The sequence below is a fragment of the Oncorhynchus kisutch genome, unplaced genomic scaffold (assembly GCF_002021735.2).
Source record: "Oncorhynchus kisutch isolate 150728-3 unplaced genomic scaffold, Okis_V2 Okis01b-Okis20b_hom, whole genome shotgun sequence".
Taxonomy (NCBI): domain Eukaryota; kingdom Metazoa; phylum Chordata; class Actinopteri; order Salmoniformes; family Salmonidae; genus Oncorhynchus; species Oncorhynchus kisutch.
In genome coordinates, this window is record NW_022261978.1 from 9,850,185 (window position 1) to 9,876,162 (window position 25,978).

Below are 25,978 nucleotides of genomic sequence, written 5' to 3' on the forward strand. Positions count from 1 at the left end.
CTGACCAACCACCCTGACCATCCACCCTGACCATCCACCCTGACCCTGCCCATCCACCCTGCCCATCCACCCTGACCAACCACCCTGATCAACCACCCTGATCAACCACCCTGACCATCCACCCTGACCAACCACCCTGACCACCCTACCCATCCACCCTGACCACCCAGCCTGACCATCCACCCTGATCCTGACCATCCACCCTAACCATCCACCCTGACCACCCACCCTGACCATCTACCCTGACCATCCACCCTGACCACACACCCTGACCACCCACCCTGACCATCTACCCTGACCATCCACCCTGACCACACACCCTGACAGCCCACCCTGACCAACCACCCTGACCATCCACCCCCCCCCCATTTACCATATAGGCCTCAATCTAACCTCTTCCTGTTTCTCATCTCCCCTCTCCCATCCACCCTCCACCCTGACCACCCTACCCATCCACCCTGACCATTCAGCCTGACCATCCACCCTGATCCTGACCACCCACCCTGACCACCCACCCTGACCATCCACCCTGACCATCCCCTGACCATCCACCCTGATCAACCACCCTGACCACCCACCCTGACCATCCACTCTGATCAACCACCCTGACCACCCTGACCATCCTACCCATCCACCCTGACCAACCACCCTGATCCTGACCATCCACCCTAACCATCCACCCTGACCACCCACCCTGACCATCCCCTGACCATCCACCCTGATCAACCACCCTGACCATCTACCCCAACCACCCTGACCACCCACCCTGACCATCCACTCTGATCAACCACCCTGACCACCCTGACCATCCTACCCATCCACCCTGACCAACCACCCTAACCATCCACCCTGACCACCCACCCTGACCATCCCCTGACCATCCACCCTGATCAACCACCCTGACCATCTACCCCGACCACCCTGACCACCCACCCTGACCAACCACCCTGACCATCCACCCTGATCCTGATCACCCACCCTGACCATCTACCCTGACCCTCCACCCTGACCATCAACCCTGACCACCCCAACCACCCACCCTGACCATCCACCCTCACCACCCTACCCATCCACCCTGACCAACCACCCTGACCATCCACCCTGATCCTGACCATCCACCCTGACCATCAACCCTGACCACAGACCCTGACCACCCACCCTGACCAACTACCCTGACCATCCACCCTGACCATCCACCCTGACCAACCACCCTGACCAACCACCCTGACCATCCTACCCATCCACCCTGACCACCCCGACCAACCACCCTGACCACCCTACCCACCCACCCTGACCATCCACCCTCCACCCTGACCACCCTACCCATCCACCCTGACCACCCACCCTGACCATTCCATCCTGTCCATCTGGTCAACCACCCTGACCATCAACGCTGACCACCCCAACCAACCACCATGACCATCCACCCTGACCACCCAGCCTGACCATCCACCCTGATCCTGACCACCCACCCTGACCACCCACCCTGACCATCCACCCTGACCATCCCCTGACCATCCACCCTGATCAACCACCCTGACCACCCACCCTGACCATCCACTCTGATCCACCACCCTGACCATCCTGACAGACCACCCTGACCATCCTACCCATCCACCCTGACCACCCTACCCATCCACCCTGACCACCCTACCCATCCACCCTGACCACCCACCCTGACCATTCCATCCTGTCCATCTGATCAACCACCCTGACATTCAACCCTGACCACCCCAATCAACCACCCTGACCATCCACCCTGACCACCCTACCCATCCACCCTGACCATCCACCCTGACCACCCACCCCGACCATTCCATCCTGTCCATCTGATCAACCACCCTGACATTCAACCCTGACCACCCCAATCAACCACCCTGACCATCCACCCTGACCACCCTACCCATCCACCCTGACCATCCACCCTGACCACCCACCCCGACCACCCACCATGACCATCCACCCTGACCACCCACCATGACCAGCCACCCTGACCATCCACCCTGACCATCCACCCTGACCACCCTACCCATCCACCCCAACCACACACCATGACCATCCACCCTGACCACCCACCCTGACCATCCCCCCTGACCATCCACCCTGACCACCCAGCCTGACCATCCACCCCGATCCTGACTATCCACCCTGACACCCCAACCTGACCATCCACCCTGACCATCCCCTGACCATCCACCCTGATCAACCACCCTGACCACCCACCCTGATCAACCACCCTGACCACCCACCCTGACCATCCACCCTGACCATCCACTCTGATCAACCACCCTGACCACCCACCCTGACCATCCACTCTGATCAACCACCCTGACCACCCACCCTGACCACCCACCCTGACCATCCACCCTGACCCTGACCATCCACCCTAACCATCCACCCTGACCCTGACCATCCACCCTCCCCTCCCCCATTTACCATATAGGCCTCAATCTTACCTCTTCCTGTTTCTCATCTCCCCTCCCCCATTTACCATATAGGCCTCAATCTAACCTCTTCCTGTTTCTCATCTCCCCTCCCCCTGACCACCCACCCTGACCATCCACCCTGACCATCCACCCTGATCAACCACCCTGACAATCTACCCAGACAACCACCCTGACCAAACACGCTGACCATCCACCCTGACCACTCTGACCATCCACCCTGACCACTCTGACCAAACACCCTGACCACCCACCCTGACCACCCTACCCATCCACCCTGACCATCCACCCTCACCACCCTACCCACCCACCCTGACTAACCACCCTGACCATCCACCCTGATCCTGACCATCCACCCTAACCATCCACCCTGACCACCCACCCTGACCATCAACCCTGACCACAGACCCTGACCACCCACCCTGACCAACTACCCCGACCAACCACCCTGACCACCCTACCCATCCACCCTGAACACCCTACCCATCCACCCTGACCACCCACCCTGACCATCCACCCTGACCATCCACCCTGACCATCCACCCTGACCCTAACCATTCACCCTGACCACCCACCCTGGCCACCCACCCTGACCATCCACCCTGACCCTGACCATCCACCCTAACCATCCACCCTGACCCTGACCACCCACCCTGACCATCCACCCTCCCCTCCCCCATTTACCATATAGGCCTCAATCTAACCTCTTCCTGTTTCTCATCTCCCCTCCCCCATTTACCATATAGGCCTCAATCTACCTTCTTTCTGTTTCTAATCTCCCCTCCCCCTGACCACCCACCCTGACCACCCACCCTGACCATCCACCCTGACCATCCACCCTGACAACCCACCCTGACCACCCACTCTGACCAACCACCCTGACCATCCACCCTGATCAACCACCCTGACAATCCACCCTGACCAACCACCCTGACCAAACACCCTGACCACCCACCCTGACCACCCTGACCACTCTGACCAAACACCCTGACCATCCACCCTGACCCTGACCACCCACCCTGACCATCCCGGACCATCCACCCTGACCCTAACCATCCAGCCTGACCACCCTAACCCTGACCATCCACCCTGATCCTGACCATCCACCCTGACCACCCACCCTGACCATCTACCCTGACCATCCACCCTGACCATCCACCCTCACCACCTACCCATCCATCCTGACCACCCATCCTGACCACCCACCCTGACCAACCACCCTGACCATCCACCCTAACCATCCACCCTGACCACCCACCCTGACCATCCACCTTGATCCTAACCATCCACCCTGACCACCCACCCTCCCCTCCCCCATTTACCATATAGGCCTCAATCTAACCTCTTCCTGTTTCTCATCTCCCCTCCCCCATTTACCATATAGGCCTCAATCTACCTTCTTTCTGTTTCTAATCTCCCCTCCCCCTGACCACCCACCCTGACCACCCACCCTGACCATCCACCCTGACCACCCACTCTGACCAACCACCCTGACCAACCACCCTGACAATCCACCCTGACCATCCACCCTGACCACCCTGACCACTCTGACCAAACACCCTGACCATCCACCCTGACCCTGACCATCCCGGACCATCCACCCCGACCCTAACCATCCAGCCTGACCACCCTAACCCTGACCATCCACCCTGATCCTGACCATCCACCCTGACCACCCACCCTGACCACCCACCCTGACCATCTACCCTGATCATCCACCCTGACCACACACCCTGACCACCCACCCTGACCAACCACCCTGACCATCCAACCTGACCAACCACCCTGATCAACCACCCTGACCACCCACCCTGACCATCCACCCTGACCACCCTACCCATCCACCCTGACCACCCTACCCATCCACCCTGACCAACCACCCTGACCATCCACCCTGACCATCCACCCTGACCATCCACCCTCACCATCCTACCCATCCATCCTGACCACCCACCCTGACCAACCACCCTGACCAACCACCCTGACCATCCACCCTAACCATCCACCCTGACCACCCACCCTGACCATCTACCCTGACCATCAACCCTGACCACAGACCCTGACCAACTACCCTGACCATCCACCCTGACCACCCACCCTGACCATCCACCCTGACCATCCACCCTGATCCTAACCATCCACCCTGACCATCCACCCTGACCCTGACCATCCACCCTAACCATCCACCCTGACCAACCACCCTCCCCTCCCCCATTTACCATATAGGCCTCAATCTAACCTCTTCCTGTTTCTCATCTCCCCTCCCCCATTTACCATATAGGCCTCAATCTAACCTCTTCCTGTTTCTCATCTCCCCTCCCCCATTTACCCTATAGGCCTCAATCTACCCTCTTCCTGTTTCTCATCTCCCCTCCCCCATTTACCCTATAGGCCTCAATCTACCCTCTTCCTGTTTCTCATCTCCCCATTTACCATATAGGCTTCAATCTAACCTCTTCCTGTTTCTCATCTCCCCATTTACCATATAGGCCTCAATCTAACCTCTTCCTGTTTCTCATCTCCCCTCCCCCATTTACCATATAGGCCTCAATCTACCTTCTTTCTGTTTCTCATCTCCCCTCCCCCATTTACCATCTCGTCCTCAATCTACCTTCTTCCTGTTTCTCCCCTCCCCCATTTACCATCTAGGCCTCAATCTACCTTCTTTCTGTTTCTCACCCCCCTCCCCCATTTACCATATAGGCCTCAATCTAACCTCTTTCTGTTTCTCATCCCCCCTCCCCCATTTACCATATAGGCCTCAATCTAACCTCTTTCTGTTTCTCACCCCCCTCCCCCATTTACCATATAGGCCTCAATCTAACCTCTTTCTGTTTCTCATCTTCCCTCCCCATTTACCACATAGTCCTCAATCTAACCTCTTCCTGCAGATGCTCTTATCCAGAGCAATGACTCACAGCGAGTAGGTCCACCCTCTCTCTAAAAGTGGAAAAAAAGTGTTTTACCAGTGAACAGAGACAGCAAAGGTCAACCAATGAGACCTGATAAAAACACCATTGCATATAACCCCCACCCCAACAAGACGTGAGGTCGATTTCACCCCCCCCCAAAAAAACAAATCATGAATCTATAAATCAATCAGTTTATTGATGAAAAACAAAATAAACATTGATAGAAACATTCAACATTATTCAGTTGATATCATGAAATAAGATACAAGCTACAGTGGCTTGCGAAAGTATTCACCCGCTTGGCATTTTTCCTATTTTGTTGCCTTACAACCTGGAATTAAAATAGATTTTTGGGGGGATTGTATCACTTGATTAACACAACATGCCTACCACTTTGAAGATTCAAAATATTTTTTATTGTGAAACAAACAAGAAATAAGGCAAAACAACTGAAGACTTGAGCGTGCATAACTATTCAACCCCCCCCCCAAAAGTCAATATTTTGTAGAGCCACCTTCTTTAGGTAATACCACAGATTCTCAATTGGATTGAGGTCTGGGCTTTGACTAGGCCATTCCAATACATTTAAATGTTTCCCCTTAAACCACTCAAGTGTTGCTTTAGCAGTATGCCTAGGGTCATTGTCCTGCTGGAAGGTGAACCTCCGTCCAGTCTCAAATCTCTGGAAGACTGAAACAGGTTTCCCCTCAAGAATTACCCTGTATTTAGCGCCATCCATCATTCCTTCAATTCTGACCAGTTTCCCAGTCCGTGCCAATGAAAAACATCCCCACAGCATGATGCTGCCTCCACCATGCTTCACTGTGGGGATGGTGTTCTTGGGGTGATGAGAGGTGTTGGGTTTGCGCCAGACATAGCGTTTCCTTGATGGCCAAAAAGCCCAATTTTAGTCTCATCTGACCAGAGTACCTTCTTCCATATGTTTTGGGAGTTTCCCACATGCCCTTTGGCAAACGCCAAACATGATTGCTTACTTTTGTCTTTAAGAAATTGCTTTTTTCTGGACATTCTTCCATAAAGCCCAGCTCTGGGGATTGTACGGCTTAAAGTGGTCCTACGGACAGATACTCCAATCTCCGCTGTGGAGCTTTGCAGCTCCTTCAGGGTTATCTTTGGTCTCTTTGTTGCCTCTCTGATTAATGCCCTCCTTGCCTGGTCTGCAAGTTTTGGTGCCAAACCTGCCTCTCTTGGCAGGTTTGTTGTGGTTCCATATTCTTTACATTTTTTAATAATAATAATAATGGGATGTTCAAAGTTTCTGATATTTTTTATAACCCAACCCTGATCTGTACTTCTCCACAACTTTGTCCCTGACCTGTTGGGCTCCTTTATCTTCATGGTGTCGCTTGCTTGGTGGTGTTGTAGACTCTGGGGCCTTTCAGAACAGGTGTATATATACTGAGATCATGTGACACTTAAATAAAGTCTACCTGTGTATAATCTAACTAATGATGTGACTTCTGAAGGTAATTGGTTGCACCAGATCTTATTGAGGGGCTTCATAGCAAAAGGGGGGAATACATATGCACACACCACTATTCAGTTATTTTTTTTATATATATAATTTTGGGAAATAAATATATTTTTTTCATTTCACTTCACCAATTTGGACTATTTTGTGTTTGTCCATTACATGAAATCCAAATAAAAATCCATTTAAATTACAGGTTGTAATGCAACAAAATAGGAAAAATGCCATGGGGGGGTGAATACTTTACGCTGTACCATGAGACTGAGGACCAACAGTTTATATATTAAACTCCTGGATACCGTGACGTCATCCAGAGGAATGAATGGTATTCACCAGTAGTTCAGTTAAATGTTTATATATTAAACTCCTGGATACCGTGACGTCATCCAGAGGAATGAATGGTATTCACCAGTAGTTCAGTTAAATGTTTATATATTAAACTCCTGGATACCGTGATGTCATCCAGAGGAATGAATGGTATTCACCAGTAGTTCAGTTAAATGTGTCCAAGGACAAAATTACATGTATTTAACATAATTACATGGATTTAACATAATTCCATAGATTTAACATAATTCCATAGATTTAACATAATTCCATAGATTTAACATAATTACATGGATTTAAGTATTTTGCTTGTTAGGTAAAGTAACATTCGTACTTTTCTATTAAAAAACAACTATACTTTAAACATTTTAATATATTTTTTTAATGTTATAAGCTCACATAATATAATTTGAAAATATTAAGTATTAAGGTGTATAAGAGAATAAACGTGTTTGAATTAATATTAACATTAATTTATTTATTTCCACAGCTTTCTAAATATGTTTAATTATAAGATAGAACACAGAGTGGCCTCTCCTACCCAGGTCTGGTGTTGGAGATCATTCCACACTCTGTGTTCTACTACCCAGGTCTGGTGTTGGAGATCATTCCACACTCTGTGTTCTACTACCCAGGTCTGGTGTTGGAGATCATTCCACACTCTGTGATCTACTACCCAGGTCTGGTGTTGGAGATCATTCCACACTCTGTGATCTACTACCCAGGTCTGGTGTTGGAGAACATTCTACACTCTGTGATCTACTACCCAGGTCTGGTGTTGGAGAACATTCTACACTCTGTGATCTACTACCCAGGTCTGGTGTTGGAGATCATTCTACACTGTGTTCTACTACCCAGGTCTGGTGTTGGAGAACATTCTACACTCTGTGTTCTACTACCCAGGTCTGGTGTTGGAGATCATTCTACACTCTGTGTTCTACTACCCAGGTCTGGTGTTGGAAATCATTCCACACTCTGTGTTCAACTACCCAGGTCTTGGCGGAGGTCATTCTACACTCTGTGGATCTCCTGAGTGTATTTTCTGATGTTTAATCAGAGAACTTGAATGAGAGTATCTCTTGTCACACTGATCACAGCCATAAGGCTTCTCTCCTGTGTGTGTTCTCTGGTGTACTGCCAGGTTGCTTGAGGTAGAACAACTCGTCCCGCAGTCAGAGCAGTGGTAAGGTTTCTCTCCAGTGTGGGTTCTCTTGTGTGATATCAGGTTACTTGAGGTAGTACATCTCTTCCCACAGTCTGGGCAGTGGTAAGGCTTTTCACCAGTGTGGGTTCTCTGATGTACTATCAGTATGTCTAATAAAGCAAAACTCTTCCCACATTCAGAGCAGTGGTGAGGCTTCTCTCCTGTGTGTGTTCTCTGGTGAGATTTTAAATGTGATGATCTAACAAAACCCTTCCCACAGTCAGAGCAGTGGTAAGGTTTTTCTCCAGTGTGTATTCTCTGGTGTACAATCAGGTGACTTGGCTGAGTAAAACTCTTCCCACATTGATCACAGCTATAAGGCTTCTCTCCTGTATGTGTTCTCTGGTGTGTTATCAGATAGCTTGAGGTAGTAAAGCTCAATCCACAGTTGGAGCAGCGATAAGGCTTCTCTCCAGTGTGTATTCTCTTGTGTACAGTCAGGTTTGATGACTGAGTGAATCGCTTCCCGCATTGATCACAGCCATATGGCCTCTCTCCTGTATGTGTTCGCTGGTGTATAATCAGTTCACTTGAGGAGGTTAAACTTTTCCCACAGTCTGAGCAGTGGTAAGGCTTCTCTCCAGTGTGCGTTCGCTGGTGCAGCTTTAAACGCTGTGATGTTGAAAAGGTCCTCTCACAGTCAGAGCAGCGGTAAGGCTTCTCTCCTGTGTGTGTCAACTGGTGTTTTGTCAGGTTCCCTAGTTGAGAAAATCTCTTCAAACAGTCAGTGCAGCTATAAGGTTTCTCTCCTGTATGGATTCTGTGGTGTATTTTAAGTTCTGTTGAAGAGGTGAAACTCTTCCCACAGTCAGAGCAGTGGTGAGGTTTCTTCCCTGTGGATCTCCGCTGGGGTTTCTTGAGGTGTTCTGATTTGGAGAGACTCTTCTCAGCCTCGTCAGCATCATGATGTTGTTGAGGCTCCCCAGAGGATACACGACAGTCACGTCTCTCTCCTGTGTGAACAACAAAGTAAGACAGTCACTGTAGTGAATGTTTAAATGCTTTTACAAACTTTTTTTGACAACTGTCTTCTAACAATCTGATGGTCAAGTGAAGAACAATAGTCATATTTTGTCTTCATTTTTCACATTAGTAGTAATATCTATGACTTTGGTCTTACAATATGTTATTACAGTTGTTGAAACCTTCAGCAGTGATCCAGACGACTTTAGGTCCCCAGTATTACTAATGGTATTATTTTATTATCAGCTTTACTGATTATCAGCTAAACCACAGCCAATAAAAACCACAGCCAATAAAAACCACAGCCAATAAAAACCACAGCCAATAAAAAAACAACACAGCCAATAAAAAAACCACAGCCAATAAAACCACAGCCAATAAAACCACAGCCAATAAAAACCACAGCCAATAAAAACCACAGCCAATAAAAACCACAGCCAATAAAACCACAGCCAATAAAAACCACAGCCAATAAAAACCACAGCCAATAAAAACCACAGCCAATAAAACCACAGCCAATAAAACCACAGCCAATAAAACCACAGCCAATAAAACCACAGCCAATAAAAATCACAGCCAATAAAACCACAGCCAATAAAAACCACAGCCAATAAAAACCACAGCCAATAAAACCACAGCCAATAAAAACCACAGCCAATAAAACCACAGCCAATAAAACCAGAGGATCAATTAGGGCTCTAACTCTACCACTTATCTATAACACAGCATCCATGTGTATCTGTGTGTATAGTGCTGTTATGTAATGTGTGTTGGTTTGACATGTCTATGTTTGTGTCTCTGTATTTTTTTAATCTGTTTCTTTTAAATCTGATTCTATGATTCTATATATTCTTTGATTCTTAGATTTTTTTTTTATACCTTTATTTAACTAGGCAAGTCAGTTAAGAACACATTCTTATTTTCAATGACGGCCTAGGAACGCTGGATTAACTGCCTTGTTCAGGGGCGACAGATTTGTACCTTGTCAGCTCGGGGGATCTAATCTTGCAACCTTACAGTTAACTAGTCCAATGCAACAACAACCTGCCTCTCTCTCGTTGCTCTCCACAAGGAGACTGCCTGTTACGCGAATGTAGTAAGCCAAGGTAAGTTGCTAGCTAGCATTAAACTTATCTTATAAAAAACAATCAATCATAATCAATAGTTAACTACACATGGTTGATGATATTACTAGAAATTATCTAGCGTGTCCTGCTTTGCATATAATCTGACTGAGCATACAAGCATACAAGTATCTGACTGAGCGGTGGTAGGCAGAAGCAGGTGCGTAAGCATTCATTCAAACAGCATTTTCGTGCGCTTTGCCAGCAGCTCTTCGTTGTGCGTCAAGCATTGCGCTGTTTATGACTTCAAGCCTATCAACTCCCGAGATGAGGCTGGTGTAACCGAAGTGAAATGGCTAGCTAGTTAGCGGGGTGTGCGCTAATAGCGTTTCAAACGTCACTCGCTCTGAGACTTGGAGTGGTTGTTCCCATTGCTCTGCATTGGTAACGCTGCCCCGAGGGTGGCTGTTGTCATTGTGTTCCTGGGTCGAGCCCAGGGAGGAGCGAGGAGAGGTATGGAAGCTATACTGTTACACTGGCAATACTAAAGTGCCTATAAGAACATCCAATAGTCAAAGGTTAATGAAATACAAATGGTATAGAGGGAAATAGTCCTATAATTCCTATAATAACTACAACCTAAAACTTCTTACCTGGGAATATTGAAGACTCATGTTAAAAGGAACCACCAGCTTTCATATGTTCTCATGTTCTGAGCGAGGAATTTAAACGTTAGCTTTCTTACATGGCACATATTGCACTTTTACTTCTCCAACACTTTGATCTTGCATTATTTAAACCAAATTGAACATGTTTCATTATTTATTGGAGGCGAAATTGATTTAATTGATGTATTATATTAAAATAAGTGTTCATTCAGTATTGTTGTAATTGTTATTATCACAACTAAATAAGATTAAAAAATATATATATAAAAAAAGAAATTGGACGATTAATCGGTATCGGCTTTTTTTCTCAGAGGTCCTCCAATAATCGGTATCGGCGTTGAAAAATCATAATCGGTCGACCTCTAGTCCAGGCTGTGCCCAGACAGTCGATTGACTAGAACAGGGAGTAGCTGGAGGGACATCCACTGAGAGAACACCCCCCCTGGCAGAAGACAGCTCAAGGCGATTTTGAAAGTATAAAGTCCCGGACACGAGGGTAAGGCATGCAGGCGCTCCCCGAGAACGATCCTTCTCCTTATTTCTGGTTCCGACACCCCATCCATTTCACCTGGAGTCGAACAACGAGCCATTTCCTGGTTGGAGCTAGTAGAGGGGTACAGTGGTGGAAACTGATCGTAGTCCAGGAAGGACCCATCCTATTGGATGTTTTGACAGGGAAGCATTTAAAGATGCCTAGAGTCTCTTAGAACCCTTATTCGGATCAAAGTGTTCGGTCAAAATTGGTTTCTTTCATCACAGTGCTAGCTGTGCCACCAGAGACTCTGGGTTTGAGCCCAGGCTCTGTCGCAGCTGGCCGCGACCGGGAGGTCCATGGGGCGACGCACAAATTGGCCCAGCGTCGTCCGGGTTAGGGAGGGTTTGGCCAGTAGGGATATCCTTGTCTCTTCGCGCACTAGCGACTCTCCATGCGAGTCCCCAGCAGATTGATACATTTTAATAGCACGCGAGTCCCCAGCAGATTGATACATTTTAATAGCACGCGAGTCCCCAGCAGATTGATACATTTTAATAGCACGCGAGTCCCCAGCAGATTGATACATTTTAATAGCACGCGAGTCCCCAGCAGATTGATACATTTTAATAGCACGCGAGTCCCCAGCAGATTGCTACATTTTAATAGCACGCGAGTCCCCAGCAGATTGCTACATTTTAATAGCATGCGAGTCCCCAGCAGATTGCTACATTTTAATAGCACGCGAGTCCCCAGCAGATTGCTACATTTTAATAGCACGCGAGTCCCCAGCAGATTGATACATTTTAATAGCACGCGAGTCCCCAGCAGATTGCTACATTTTAATAGCACGCGAGTCCCCAGCAGATTGATACATTTTAATAGCACGCGAGTCCCCAGCAGATTGATACATTTTAATAGCACGCGAGTCCCCAGCAGATTGGTGTACAGTCAACCAACCAACCAGCTGGCTGGGAGAGTGGGGTGTACATTCAACCAACCAACCAGCTGGCTGGGTGGTGTGTACATTCAGCCAATCAGCTGGCTGGGAGAGTGGGGTGTACAGTCAACCAACCAACCAACCGGCTGGGTGGGGTGTACATTCAACCAACCAACCAGGTGGCTGGGAGAGTGGGGTGTACAGTCAACCAACCAACCGGCTGGGAGAGTGGGGTGTACAGTCAACCAACCAGCCAGCTGGCTGGGAGAGTGGGGTGTACAGTCAACCAACCAACCAGCTGGCTGGGAGAGTGGGGTGCACAGTCAACCAACCAACCGGCTGGGAGAGTGGGGTGTACAGTCAACCAACCAACCGGCTGAGTGGGGTGTACAGTCAACCAACCAACCGGCTGAGTGGGGTGTACAGTCAACCAACCAACCAGCTGGCTGGGTGGTGTGTACATTCAGCCAATCAGCTGGCTGGGAGAGTGGGGTGTACAGTCAACCAACCAGATGGCTGGGAGAGTGGGGCGTACAGTCAACCAACCAGATGGCTGGGAGAGTGGGGTGTACAGTCAACCAACCAGATGGCTGGGAGAGTGGGGTGTACAGTCAACCAACCAACCAGCTGGCTGGGAGAGTGGGGTGCACAGTCAACCAACCAACCGGCTGAGTGGGGTGTACAGTCAACCAACCAACCGGCTGAGTGGGGTGTACAGTCAACCAACCAACCAGCTGGCTGGGTGGTGTGTACATTCAGCCAATCAGCTGGCTGGGAGAGTGGGGTGTACAGTCAACCAACCAGATGGCTGGGAGAGTGGGGCGTACAGTCAACCAACCAGATGGCTGGGAGAGTGGGGTGTACAGTCAACCAACCAGATGGCTGGGAGAGTGGGGTGTACATTCAACCAACCAGCTGGCTGGGAGAGTGGAGTGTACATTCAACCATCTACTATGTCATGTTTCATGTTCTGTGTGAACCAACCAACCAGATGGCTGGGAGAGTGGAGTGTACATAGAACCAACCAACCATCTGGCTGGGAGAGTGGAGTCAACCATCTATTATGTCATGTTTCATGTTCTCTGTGAACCAACCAACCATCTGGCTGGGAGAGTGGAGTCAACCATCTATTATGTCATGTTTCATGTTCTCTGTGAACCAACCAACCAGCTGGCTGGGAGAGTGGAGTCAACCATCTATTATGTCATGTTTCATGTTCTCTGTGAACCAACCAACCAGCTGGCTGGGAGAGTGGAGTCAACCATCTATTATGTCATGTTTCATGTTCTCTGTGAACCAACCAACCAGCTGGCTGGGAGAGTGGAGTCAACCATCTATTATGTCATGTTTCATGTTCTCTGTGAACCAACCAACCAGCTGGCTGGGAGAGTGGAGTCAACCATCTATTATGTCATGTTTCATGTTCTCTGTGAACCAACCAACCAGCTGGCTGGGAGAGTGGAGTCAACCATCTATTATGTCATGTTTCATGTTCTCTGTGAACCAACCAACCAGCTGGCTGGGGGAGTGGAGTCAACCATCTATTATGTCATGTTTCATGTTCTCTGTGAACCAACCAACCAGCTGGCTGGGAGAGTGGAGTCAACCATCTATTATGTCATGTTTCATGTTCTCTGTGAACCAACCAACCAGCTGGCTGGGAGAGTGGAGTCAACCATCTATTATGTCATGTTTCATGTTCTCTGTGAACCAACCAACCAGCTGGCTGGGAGAGTGGAGTCAACCATCTATTATGTCATGTTTCATGTTCTCTGTGAACCAACCAACCAGCTGGTTGGGAGAGTGGAGTCAACCATCTATTATGTCATGTTTCATGTTCTCTGTGAACCAACCAACCAGCTGGCTGGGGGAGTGGAGTCAACCATCTATTATGTCATGTTTCATGTTCTCTGTGAACCAACCAACCAGCTGGCTGGGAGAGTGGAGTCAACCATCTATTATGTCATGTTTCATGTTCTCTGTGAACCAACCAACCAGCTGGCTGGGAGAGTGGAGTCAACCATCTATTATGTCATGTTTCATGTTCTCTGTGAACCAACCAACCAGCTGGCTGGGAGAGTGGAGTCAACCATCTATTATGTCATGTTTCATGTTCTCTGTGAACCAACCAACCAGCTGGCTGGGAGAGTGGAGTCAACCATCTATTATGTCATGTTTCATGTTCTCTGTGAACCAACCAACCAGCTGGCTGGGAGAGTAGAGTCAACCATCTATTATGTCATGTTTCATGTTCTCTGTGAACCAACCAACCAGCTGGTTGGGAGAGTGGAGTCAACCATCTATTATGTCATGTTTCATGTTCTCTGTGAACCAACCAACCAGCTGGCTGGGAGAGTGGAGTCAACCATCTATTATGTCATGTTTCATGTTCTCTGTGAACCAACCAACCAGCTGGCTGGGAGAGTGGAGTCAACCATCTATTATGTCATGTTTCATGTTCTCTGTGAACCAACCAACCAGCTGGCTGGGAGAGTGGAGTCAACCATCTATTATGTCATGTTTCATGTTCTCTGTGAACCAACCAACCAGCTGGCTGGGAGAGTGGAGTCAACCATCTATTATGTCATGTTTCATGTTTCATGTTCTCTGTGAACCAACCAACCAGCTGGCTGGGAGAGTGGAGTCAACCATCTATTATGTCATGTTTCATGTTCTCTGTGAACCAACCAACCAGCTGGTTGGGAGAGTGGAGTCAACCATCTATTATGTCATGTTTCATGTTCTCTGTGAACCAACCAACCAGCTGGCTGGGAGAGTGGAGTCAACCATCTATTATGTCATGTTTCATGTTCTCTGTGAACCAACCAACCAGCTGGCTGGGAGAGTGGAGTCAACCATCTATTATGTCATGTTTCATGTTCTCTGTGAACCAACCAACCAGCTGGCTGGGAGAGTGGAGTCAACCATCTATTATGTCATGTTTCATGTTCTCTGTGAACCAACCAACCAGCTGGCTGGGAGAGTGGAGTCAACCATCTATTATGTCATGTTTCATGTTCTCTGTGAACCAACCAACCAGCTGGCTGGGAGAGTGGAGTCAACCATCTATTATGTCATGTTTCATGTTCTCTGTGAACCAACCAACCAGCTGGTTGGGAGAGTGGAGTCAACCATCTATTATGTCATGTTTCATGTTCTCTGTGAACCAACCAACCAGCTGGCTGGGAGAGTGGAGTCAACCATCTATTATGTCATGTTTCATGTTCTCTGTGAACCAACCAACCAGCTGGCTGGGAGAGTGGAGTCAACCATCTATTATGTCATGTTTCATGTTCTCTGTGAACCAACCAACCAGCTGGCTGGGAGAGTGGAGTCAACCATCTATTATGTCATGTTTCATGTTCTCTGTGAACCAACCAACCAGCTGGCTGGGAGAGTGGAGTCAACCATCTATTATGTCATGTTTCATGTTCTCTGTGAACCAACCAACCAGCTGGCTGGGAGAGTGGAGTCAACCATCTATTATGTCATGTTTCATGTTCTCTGTGAACCAACCAACCAGCTGGCTGGGAGAGTGGAGTCAACCATCTATTATGTCATGTTTCATGTTCTCTGTGAACCAACCAACCAGCTGGCTGGGAGAGTGGAGTCAACCATCTATTATGTCATGTTTCATGTTCTCTGTGAACCAACCAACCAGCTGGCTGGGAGAGTGGAGTCAACCATCTATTATGTCATGTTTCATGTTCTCTGTGAACCAACCAACCAGCTGGCTGGGAGAGTGGAGTCAACCATCTATTATGTCATGTTTCATGTTCTGAACCCCAGGAAGAGTTTAGCTGAGGTTTCCACAACAGTTCATGGTTATAAACATCCTTATAAAATATCCAACAAGATATGTGACAAATTAGTCTATAAACCATGTGAGGGCTTGAATCAGTTTTGATTAGAGGGTTCCCTGGTGTGATTGGTGCACAGACGGCCCCTGCATTAACACCAGGGGGCCCTCTGAATACCAGGATACCTACATTAATACCAGGGGGCCCTCCGAATACCAGACGGCACCTGCATTCACATCAGGGGGCCCTCCGAATACCAGACGGCAACTGCATTAACCTGCATTAACACCAGGGTGCCTACATTAACACCAGGGCGCCTACATTAACACCAGGGCGCCTACATTAACACCAGGGCGCCTACATTAACACCAGGGCGCCTACATTAACACCAGGGCGCCTACATTAACACCAGGGCGCCTACATTAACACCAGGGTGCCTACATTAACACCAGGGTGCCTACATTAACACCAGGGTGCCTACATTAACACCAGGGCGCCTACATTAACACCAGGGTGCCTACATTAACACCAGGGTGCCCACATTAACCAGAAAGGCCAGCAAAGCTTTCAGCTCTTAGGGGACTCGGCATATCAGACAGACAGCTCGGTGCATTCAACATGACAATACCTCTCATAAATAAAAGTAGTGATGAAGTCAATCTCTCCTCCACTTTGAGCCAGGAGAGCTTGACATGTATAGTATTAATATCAGCTCTCTGTGTTCATCCAAGGGCCAGCCGTGCTGCTCTGTTCTGAGCCAATTGGCCCTTGGAGTCCCTCTTTGTGGCATCCGACTGAACAGTAGTCTAGGTGTGACAAAACTAGGGCCTGTAAGGACCTGCCTTGTTGATAGTGCTGTTAAGAAGTTAGAAACTAGGACCTGCCTTGTTGATAGTGTTGTTAAGAAGGTAGAAACTAGGGCCTGTAGGACCTGCCTTGTTGATAGTGTTGTTAAGAAGGTAGAAACCAGGGCCTGTAGGACCTGCCTTGTTGATAGTGCTGTTAAGAAGGTAGAAACCAGGGCCTGTAGGACCTGCCTTGTTGATAGTGCTGTTAAGAAGGTAGAAACCAGGGCCTGTAGGACCTGCCTTGTTGATAGTGTTGTTAAGAAGGTAGAAACTAGGGCCTGTAGGACCTGCCTTGTTGATAGTGTTGTTTAGAAGGTAGAAACTAGGGCCTGTAGGACCTGCCTTGTTGATAGTGTTGTTAAGAAGGTAGAAACTAGGGCCTGTAGGACCTGCCTTGTTGATAGTGTTGTTAAGAAGGTAGAAACTAGGGCCTGTAGGACCTGCCTTGTTGATAGTACTGTTAAGAAGGTAGAAACTAGGGCCTGTAGGACCTACCTTGTTGATAGCGTTGTTAAGAAGGTAGAAACTAGGGCCTGTAGGACCTACCTTGTTGATAGTGTTGTTAAGAAGGTAGAAACTAGGGCCTGTAGGACCTGCCTTGTTGATAGTGTTGTTAAGAAGGTAGAAACTAGGGCCTGTAGGATCTGCCTTGTTGATAGTGTTGTTAAGAAGGTAGAAACTAGGGCCTCTAGGACCTGCCTTGATGATAGTGTTGTTAAGAAGGTAGAAACTAGGGCCTGTAGGACCTGCCTTGTTGATAGTGTTGTTAAGAAGGTAGAAACTAGGGCCTGTAGGACCTGCCTTGATGATAGTGTTGTTAAGAAGGTAGAAACTAGGGCCTGTAGGACCTGCCTTGTTGATAGTGTTGTTAAGAAGGTAGAAACTAGGGCCTGTAGGACCTGCCTTGTTGATAGTGTTGTTAAGAAGGTAGAAACTAGGGCCTGTAGGACCTGCCTTGATGATAGTGTTGTTAAGAAGGTAGAAACTAGGGCCTGTAGGACCTGCCTTGTTGATAGTGTTGTTAAGAAGGTAGAAACTAGGGCCTGTAGGACCTGCCTTGATGATAGTGTTGTTAAGAAGGTAGAAACTAGGGCCTGTAGGACCTGCCTTGTTGATAGTGTTGTTAAGAAGGTAGAAACTAGGGCCTGTAGGACCTGCCTTGTTGATAGTGTTGTTAAGAAGGTAGAAACTAGGGCCTGTAGGACCTGCCTTGTTGATAGTGTTGTTAAGAAGGTAGAAACTAGGGCCTGTAGGACCTGCCTTGTTGATAGTGTTGTTAAGAAGGTAGAAACTAGGGCCTGTAGGACCTGCCTTGTTGATAGTGTTGTTAAGAAGGTAGAAACTAGGGCCTGTAGGAGCTGCCTTGTTGATAGTGTTGTTAAGAAGGTAGAAACTAGGGCATGTAGGACCTGCCTTGTTGATAGTGTTGTTAAAAAGGTAGAAACTAGGGCCTGTAGGACCTGCCTTGTTGATAGTGTTGTTAAAAAGGTAGAAACTAGGGCCTGTAGGACCTGCCTTGTTGATAGTGTTGTTAAAAAGGTAGAAACTAGGGCCTGTAGGACCTGCCTTGTTGATAGTGTTGTTAAGAAGGTAGAAACTAGGGCCTGTAGGACCTGCCTTGTTGATAGTGTTGTTAAGAAGGTAGAAACTAGGGCCTGTAGGACCTGCCTTGATGATAGTGTTGTTAAGAAGGTAGAAACTAGGGCCTGTAGGACCTGCCTTGTTGATAGTGTTGTTAAGAAGGTAGAAACTAGGGCCTGTAGGACCTGCCTTGTTGATAGTGTTGTTAAGAAGGTAGAAACTAGGGCCTGTAGGACCTGCCTTGTTGATAGTGTTGTTAAGAAGGTAGAAACTAGGGCCTGTAGGACCTGCCTTGTTGATAGTGTTGTTAAGAAGGTAGAAACTAGGGCCTGTAGGACCTGCCTTGTTGATAGTGTTGTTAAGAAGGTAGAAACTAGGGCCTGTAGGAGCTGCCTTGTTGATAGTGTTGTTAAGAAGGTAGAAACTAGGGCATGTAGGACCTGCCTTGTTGATAGTGTTGTTAAAAAGGTAGAAACTAGGGCCTGTAGGACCTGCCTTGTTGATAGTGTTGTTAAAAAGGTAGAAACTAGGGCCTGTAGGACCTGCCTTGTTGATAGTGTTGTTAAGAAGGTAGAAACTAGGGCCTGTAGGACCTGTCTTGTTGATAGTGTTGTTAAGAAGGTAGAAACTAGGGCATGTAGGACCTGCCTTGTTGATAGTGTTGTTAAGAAGGTAGAAACTAGGACCTGCCTTGTTGATAGTGTTGTTAAGAAGGTAGAGCAGCACTTTATTATAGACAGACTTCTCCCCATCTTAGCTACAGTTGTATCAATACGTTTTGACCATGATAATTACAATACAGGGTCACTCCAAGCAATTTAGTCACCTCAACTTGCTCAATGTTCACATTATTCATTACGAGATGTTGTTGAGGTTTAGGGTTTAATGAATCATTTGGCCCAAATACAATTATTTTAGTTGTATAAATATTTAGGTCTAACTTATTCCTTATTTTAGTTGTATAAATATTTAGGTCTAACTTATTCCTTATTTTAGTTGTATAAATATTTAGGTCTAACTTATTCCTTATTGTAGTTGTATAAATATTTAGGGCTAACTTATTCCTTATTGTAGTTGTATAAATATTTAGGTCTAACTTATTCCTTATTTTAGTTGTATAAATATTTAGGTCTAACTTATTCCTTATTGTAGTTGTATAAATATTTAGGGCTAACTTATTCCTTATTTTAGTTGTATAAATATTTAGGTCTAACTTATTCCTTATTTTAGTTGTATAAATATTTAGGGCTAACTTATTCCTTATTTTAGTTGTATAAATATTTAGGTCTAACTTATTCCTTATTTTAGTTGTATAAATATTTAGGGCTAACTTATTCCTTGCCACCCACTCTGAAACTAATTGCATCTCTTTGTTAAGTGTTGCAGTCATTTCAAATCGCTGTAGTAGCTGACGAGTTATGGGTGCAAGGACTGACCATCCATGACATCAAAACGACAGTTTCAACCATGTTAACATTTACTTTGTTTACAGACACTGGAGTAAAAAGGAGCATCTATTTTAAGTCCTGATGGGGAACCACAGCTGAACGTAGGTCACGGGGCATTTCTAAGTTATATTCTTCAAGAATCAATGACATCATTCATTTATAGTCCAAATATGGATGTAGGAACTGCAGATTGACCTTTAAAATCATACATCAGTTAAACTGCAGAGTACCTCCGTTTTTAAGATAGTACTTACCAGTGTTAATCAGATCTCCTGTCTCTGCCTCCTCCTCTTCATCCTCCTCCTCTTTCACTCTGATCGGGTCTTCCTCTTCTTTCACTGAAACGTCTTTCTCTTCTTCTTTCACTGTAACAGCCTCAGCCTCTACTTCTTGTTTTATGGTAACATCCTCCTCTTCCTCCTCCTCTTTCACAACAACTTCTTTCTCCGTCCAGCAGACCTCCTCCTCCTCTTCCTCTTCTTTAACAAGAGCGAAGCTAAGTGAGCTCATATCGGGGATTAGCTAGGCTATTGCTAACTTAACGAGCCAGTCGGCAAAACAACAAAACGTAAATATGAAATTAAAATAGGGGTAACAAGTAAACACGACAGAATGGTGTTTTAAACACAGTGGCTAATAAATCTCTGTAAAGAGCTTTATTATGTCGGCTATATCGGACAGATGTGTCTAACTGTTGTTTGAAGAAGCGCCCCCCGTCCATTATATTATACGTCACTCTGACACCTTCAAGACCTACGTCGCCATCTGTTGACTGAAGTGGGTAACGCAGTTGAGGGAAAAGTGTATTTTATTTTTTAGACAAATTTCATAACGTTACCCCCCTCAATCCCTCCCTCTTTCCTCTGACCCTCTCTACCACGTTTTTCTGACCCTCTCCCACTTTTTCTGACCCTCTCTCCCTCTTTCTGACCCCCTCTCTCTCTCCCTATGTAATGTGCACAACACACCAACGCAGTCGACTCATAGCAGTAACAAAACAAAACAAAAGTATATTTAAAAAAAATATAATAATAATAATTAATAATCGATTGATCCACACAATAATACCAAAGTCAATATCAGCATGTGAAGTAGCTAGTTATCTCTAAAATTGCCCTAAACAAACTGCGCTATCAAAACAGGTATCTACAATCTCACCATGAGAGAGAGGTATTGGCATGTTGAATGCACCGAGCTGTCTGTCCTAACTACTGGCACACAGCTCGGACACCCATGCATACCCCACAAGACATGCCACAAGAGGTCTCTTCACAGTCCCCAAGTCCAGAACAGACTATGGGAGGCACGTAAAGATGAACTGAGCAAAGTAGAGAGAGAGAGAGATCGTTGATGAAAACCTGCTCCAGAGAGCCTAGGACCTCAGACTGGAGCGAAGGTTCACCTTCCGACAGGACAACGACCCCTAAGCACACAGCCAAGACAACGCAGGAGTGGCTTCGGGGACAAGTCTCTGAATGTCCTTCAGTGTCGCAGCCAGAGCCCGAACATGAACCTGATCTGACAGCTCTGGAGAGACCTGAAAATAGCTGTGCAGCGATGCTCCCCATCCAACCTGACAGAGCTTGAGAGGATCTGCAGAGAAGAATGGGAGAAACTCCCCAAATACAGGTGTGCCAAGCTTGTAGTGTCATACCCAAGAAGACTCTAGGCTTTAATCACTGCCAAAGGGGATTCAACAAAGTACTGAGTAAAGGGTCTGAATACTTATGTAAATGTGATATTTAATTTTTTATTTGATAAATTAGCAACAAAAAAAATTACAACTGTTTTTGCTTTGTCATTATGGGGTATTGTGATGTCATTATGGGGTATTGTGATGTCATTATGGGGTAGTGTGATGTCATTCTGGGGTATCGTGATGTCATTGTGGGGTATTGTGATGTCATTATGTAGTATTGTGATGTCATTATGTTTTTTTTGTGTAGATTGATGAGGAAAATAACTATTTAATTTATGTGTGAGAGTGTGTGGCGTCAATATGCATGTGTGTGTGGAGTGTCAGTATGTGTTTCTGTGTGTGGAATGTCAGTATGTGTGTGTGAGTAGAGTCCAGTGTCCAGTGTGTGGGTAGAGTTCATTTGGTGCATTGGTAACGCATGCCGTGTAATAGCAGAGAGAACAGTCTTTGGCTTGGGTGGCTTTGAAAATGCGGGGGCCATTCCTCTGACACCACCTGGTATAGAGATCCTGGATAACAGGGGGCTCGTCCCCAGTGATGTACTGGGCCGTACCCACTACCCTCTGACACCACCTGGTATAGAGGTCCTGGATGGCAGGGGGCTCGTCCCCAGTGGTGTACTGGGCCGTACCACTTCCCTCTGACACCACCTGGTATAGAGATCCTGGATTGCAGGGGGCTTGTCCTCAGTGGTGTACTGGGCCGTACCCACTTCCCTCTGACACCACCTGGTATAGAGTTCCTGAATGGCAGGGGGCTCGTCCCCAGTAAAGTACTGGGCAATACGCACTACGCTCTGTAGCGCCTTGTGGACGGATGCCAAGCAGTTGCCATACCAGGCGGTGATGCAGCCAGTCAAGATTCTCTCGATGGTGCAGCTGTAGAATGTTTTTGATTATCTGAGGGCCCATGCCAAATGATGATCAGGGTGGTTGTTACCTACCCTTACCACTTGGGGGCGACATGTCAGAAAGTCCAGGATCCAGTTGCAGAGGGAGGTGTTTAGTCCCAGGGTCCTTAGCTTAGTGATGAGCTTTGAGGGCACTATGGTGTTGAACGCTGAGCTGTAGCCAATGAACAACATTCTCACATAGTTGGTCCTTTTGTCCAGGTGGGAAAGGCCAGTGTGGATCTGTTGGGACGGTATGCGAATTGGAGTGGGTAAAAAGTGACTGGGATGATGGTGTCTCCTAATTGAGCAGTATGACGGCTGCGTGGTCCCATGGTGTTTATACTTGCATACTATTGTTTGTAAAGATGAACGTGGTACCTTCAGGCGTTTGGAAACTGCTCCCAGGGATGAACCAGACAGATTTTTTTTCTGAGGTATTGTCTGATTTCTTTTGATTTTCCCATGATGTCAAGTAGAGAGGCACTGAGTTTGAAGGTAGGCCTTGAAATACATCCACAGGTACACCTCCAATTGACTCAAATAATGTCAATTAGCCTATCAGAAGCTTCTAAAGCCATGACATCATTTTCAGGAATTTTCCAAGCTGTTTAAAGGCAGAGTCAACTTAGTGTATGTAAACTTCTGACCCACTGGAATAGTGACACAGTGAAATAATCTGTCTGTAAACAATTGTTGGAAAAATTACTTGTGTCATGCACAAAAGTAGATGTCCGATTTGCCAAAACTATAGTTTGTGAACATGAAATTTGTGGAGTGTTTGAAATGAATGAGTTTTAATGACTCAGTGTATGTAAACTCCTGACTTCAACTGTATGAAGCCATTGACTGATTTGATAAACTCCTCAAAGCCAACAAACATCATTACCTGCTCTGTCATCTGTTTCTGTCCCATTAAAACACTCATTACCTGCTCTGTCATCTGTTCCTGTCCCATTAAAACACTCATTACCTGCTCTGTCATCTGTTCCTGTCCCATTAAAACACTCATTACCTGCTCTGTCATCTGTTCCTGTCCCATTAAAACACTCATTACCTGCTCTGTCATCTGTTCCTGTCCCATTAAAACACTCATTACCTGCTCTGTCATCTGTTCCTGTCCCATTAAAACACTCATTACCTGCTCTGTCATCTGTTCCTGTCCCATTAAAACACTCATTACCTGCTCTGTCATCTGTTCCTGTCCCATTAAAACACTCGTTACCTGCTCTGTCATCTATTTCTGTCCCATTAAAACACTCATTACCTGCTCTGTCATCTGTTCCTGTCCCATTAAAACACTCATTACCTGCTCTGTCATCTGTTCCTGTCCCATTAAAACACTCATTACCTGCTCTGTCATCTGTCCCATTAAAAGCTAACAGCCTCCTGCTCCGTTTAAACTGTTAATTAAAACAGAGCAGCGCGCCTCTTGTGGCGATCACTGTAGTCCGCCTGTCTCTCCCCCCCCCCTCCCCCACACACACCACAGGAAACGCCGGGAGGACTCATGTTGGCTCTACCTTAGTACTACTGCCACCTCTCTCTCTCTCTCTCTCTCTCTCTGTTCCTCTCTCGCTTTCACACACACACAGACACACACACGCAGAGCACCTCCATGCACACAGACACAAACACGCCCCGTGCGTCTCATTTACAGGCTGTCTTTCCCGCTGACAACACTCCGGTTTCCGTTGGAGAGGGACAGAGAGAGAGTGGAAAAAATGGGGCGGGGAATTCCAGCCTTGTTCACTTCTCTTCTCTGGGATGGTCGGGAGACTCGGCTGGGAGGAGAAAAGTGAGAGGGGGGGGAAGTGAAATCAAGGTTTTCTCTTGTCTTGGTTTTGTCAGCGAGTGTTTGGGCAGATTGAGGACTGGTAACGATTACGCAGCGCACAGCTCTCTCCTGACCTCAGCTGTCTGGATGGAATTATTGGACCGACTGTCACTGAGATGTGTACAGACACAAGATGCGGCGGCTACACATCTCTTGGTCGGGGATGGGACTTCTACTTCTCTTCATTTTCACCACAGGTAAGACATGACATGTATTTTGTCTTTATATATATATACATTTATTTGACAATTGTGTCAGACAATAGGTGTGTGGATAGTCCTGATCTGAACCCTGGAAGCAGTGAGAAAGGATTTAGGTATTTAAACCCTAAAATGTTACGTTTTTAAAAAAAATCTTTAGATTGTTGACCAAAATGCTGTTTCTGTACAGTAGGTCTGATGACTGGGGATCCACATAGTTCATTTGTGTTGTTCATAGACAACATTTTTTTGTCTGAGAGTTGAGTACAGTATGAGAGTGGGTTACTGTATCTACCTCTATATGCTGAGGAATGTGGCTGATGTTTATAGCGCCTGGCCTGTTAAACCAAACTAATTAGGTTACAGGAGAGGCCAGAGGAGGGTCGGTTTTCTTTCTGTTGTTGTTGTTGTTTAACCTTTATTTAACAAAGTCAATTAAGAACCAATTCTTATTTATAATGACGGTCTAGAAACCGTGGGTTAACGGTCTTGTTGAGGGGAATTCGATCTAGCAACCTTTCGGTTACTAGTCCAACGCTCTAATCACTAGGCTACTTGCCAATCATATTTTTTTGTTTGTTGGGGGGAGGTGGCGGAGTATTTTTTTAAATTTACCTTTATTTAACTAGGCTTGTTCATGGGCAGAACGACAGATTTGTACCTTGTCAGCTCGGGGATTTGAACTTGCAACCTTTATGGAATGTCCCTGTTTATTGTCCTAGACAGGTTATAACAGGTATGGAACGTCCCTGTTTATTGTCCTAGACAGGTTATAACAGGTATGGAACGTCCCTGTTTATTGTCCTAGACAGGTTATAACAGGTATGGAATGTCCCTGTTTATTGTCCTAGACAGGTTATAACAGGTATGGAATGTCCCTGTTTATTGTCCTAGACAGGTTATAACAGGTATGGAACGTCCCTGTTTATTGTCCTAGACAGGTTATAACAGGTATGGAATGTCCCTGTTTATTGTCCTAGACAGGTTATAACAGGTATGGAATGTCCCTGTTTATTGTCCTAGACAGGTTATAACAGGTATGGAATGTCCCTGTTTATTGTCCTAGACAGGTTATAACAGGTATGGAACGTCCCTGTTTATTGTCCTAGACAGGTTATAACAGGTATGGAATGTCCCTGTTTATTGTCCTAGACAGGTTATAACAGGTATGGAACGTCCCTGTTTATTGT

At 46.8% G+C, this 25,978-nt stretch overlaps 1 protein-coding gene across 1 annotated transcript in view; it reads right to left on the minus strand.

Annotated features, from left to right (window-relative positions):
• Positions 1–7,005: 7,005 nt before the first annotated feature.
• Positions 7,006–25,978, minus strand: part of LOC109885717 (zinc finger protein OZF-like) — a 24,316-nt gene continuing 5,343 nt past the window's right edge. Inside the window, exon 4 of the mRNA XM_031811076.1 lies at positions 7,006–9,332. Coding sequence (XP_031666936.1) covers positions 8,182–9,332 — 1,151 coding nt within the window. The 3' untranslated portion in view covers positions 7,006–8,181. The remainder of the gene's footprint in view (positions 9,333–25,978) is intronic.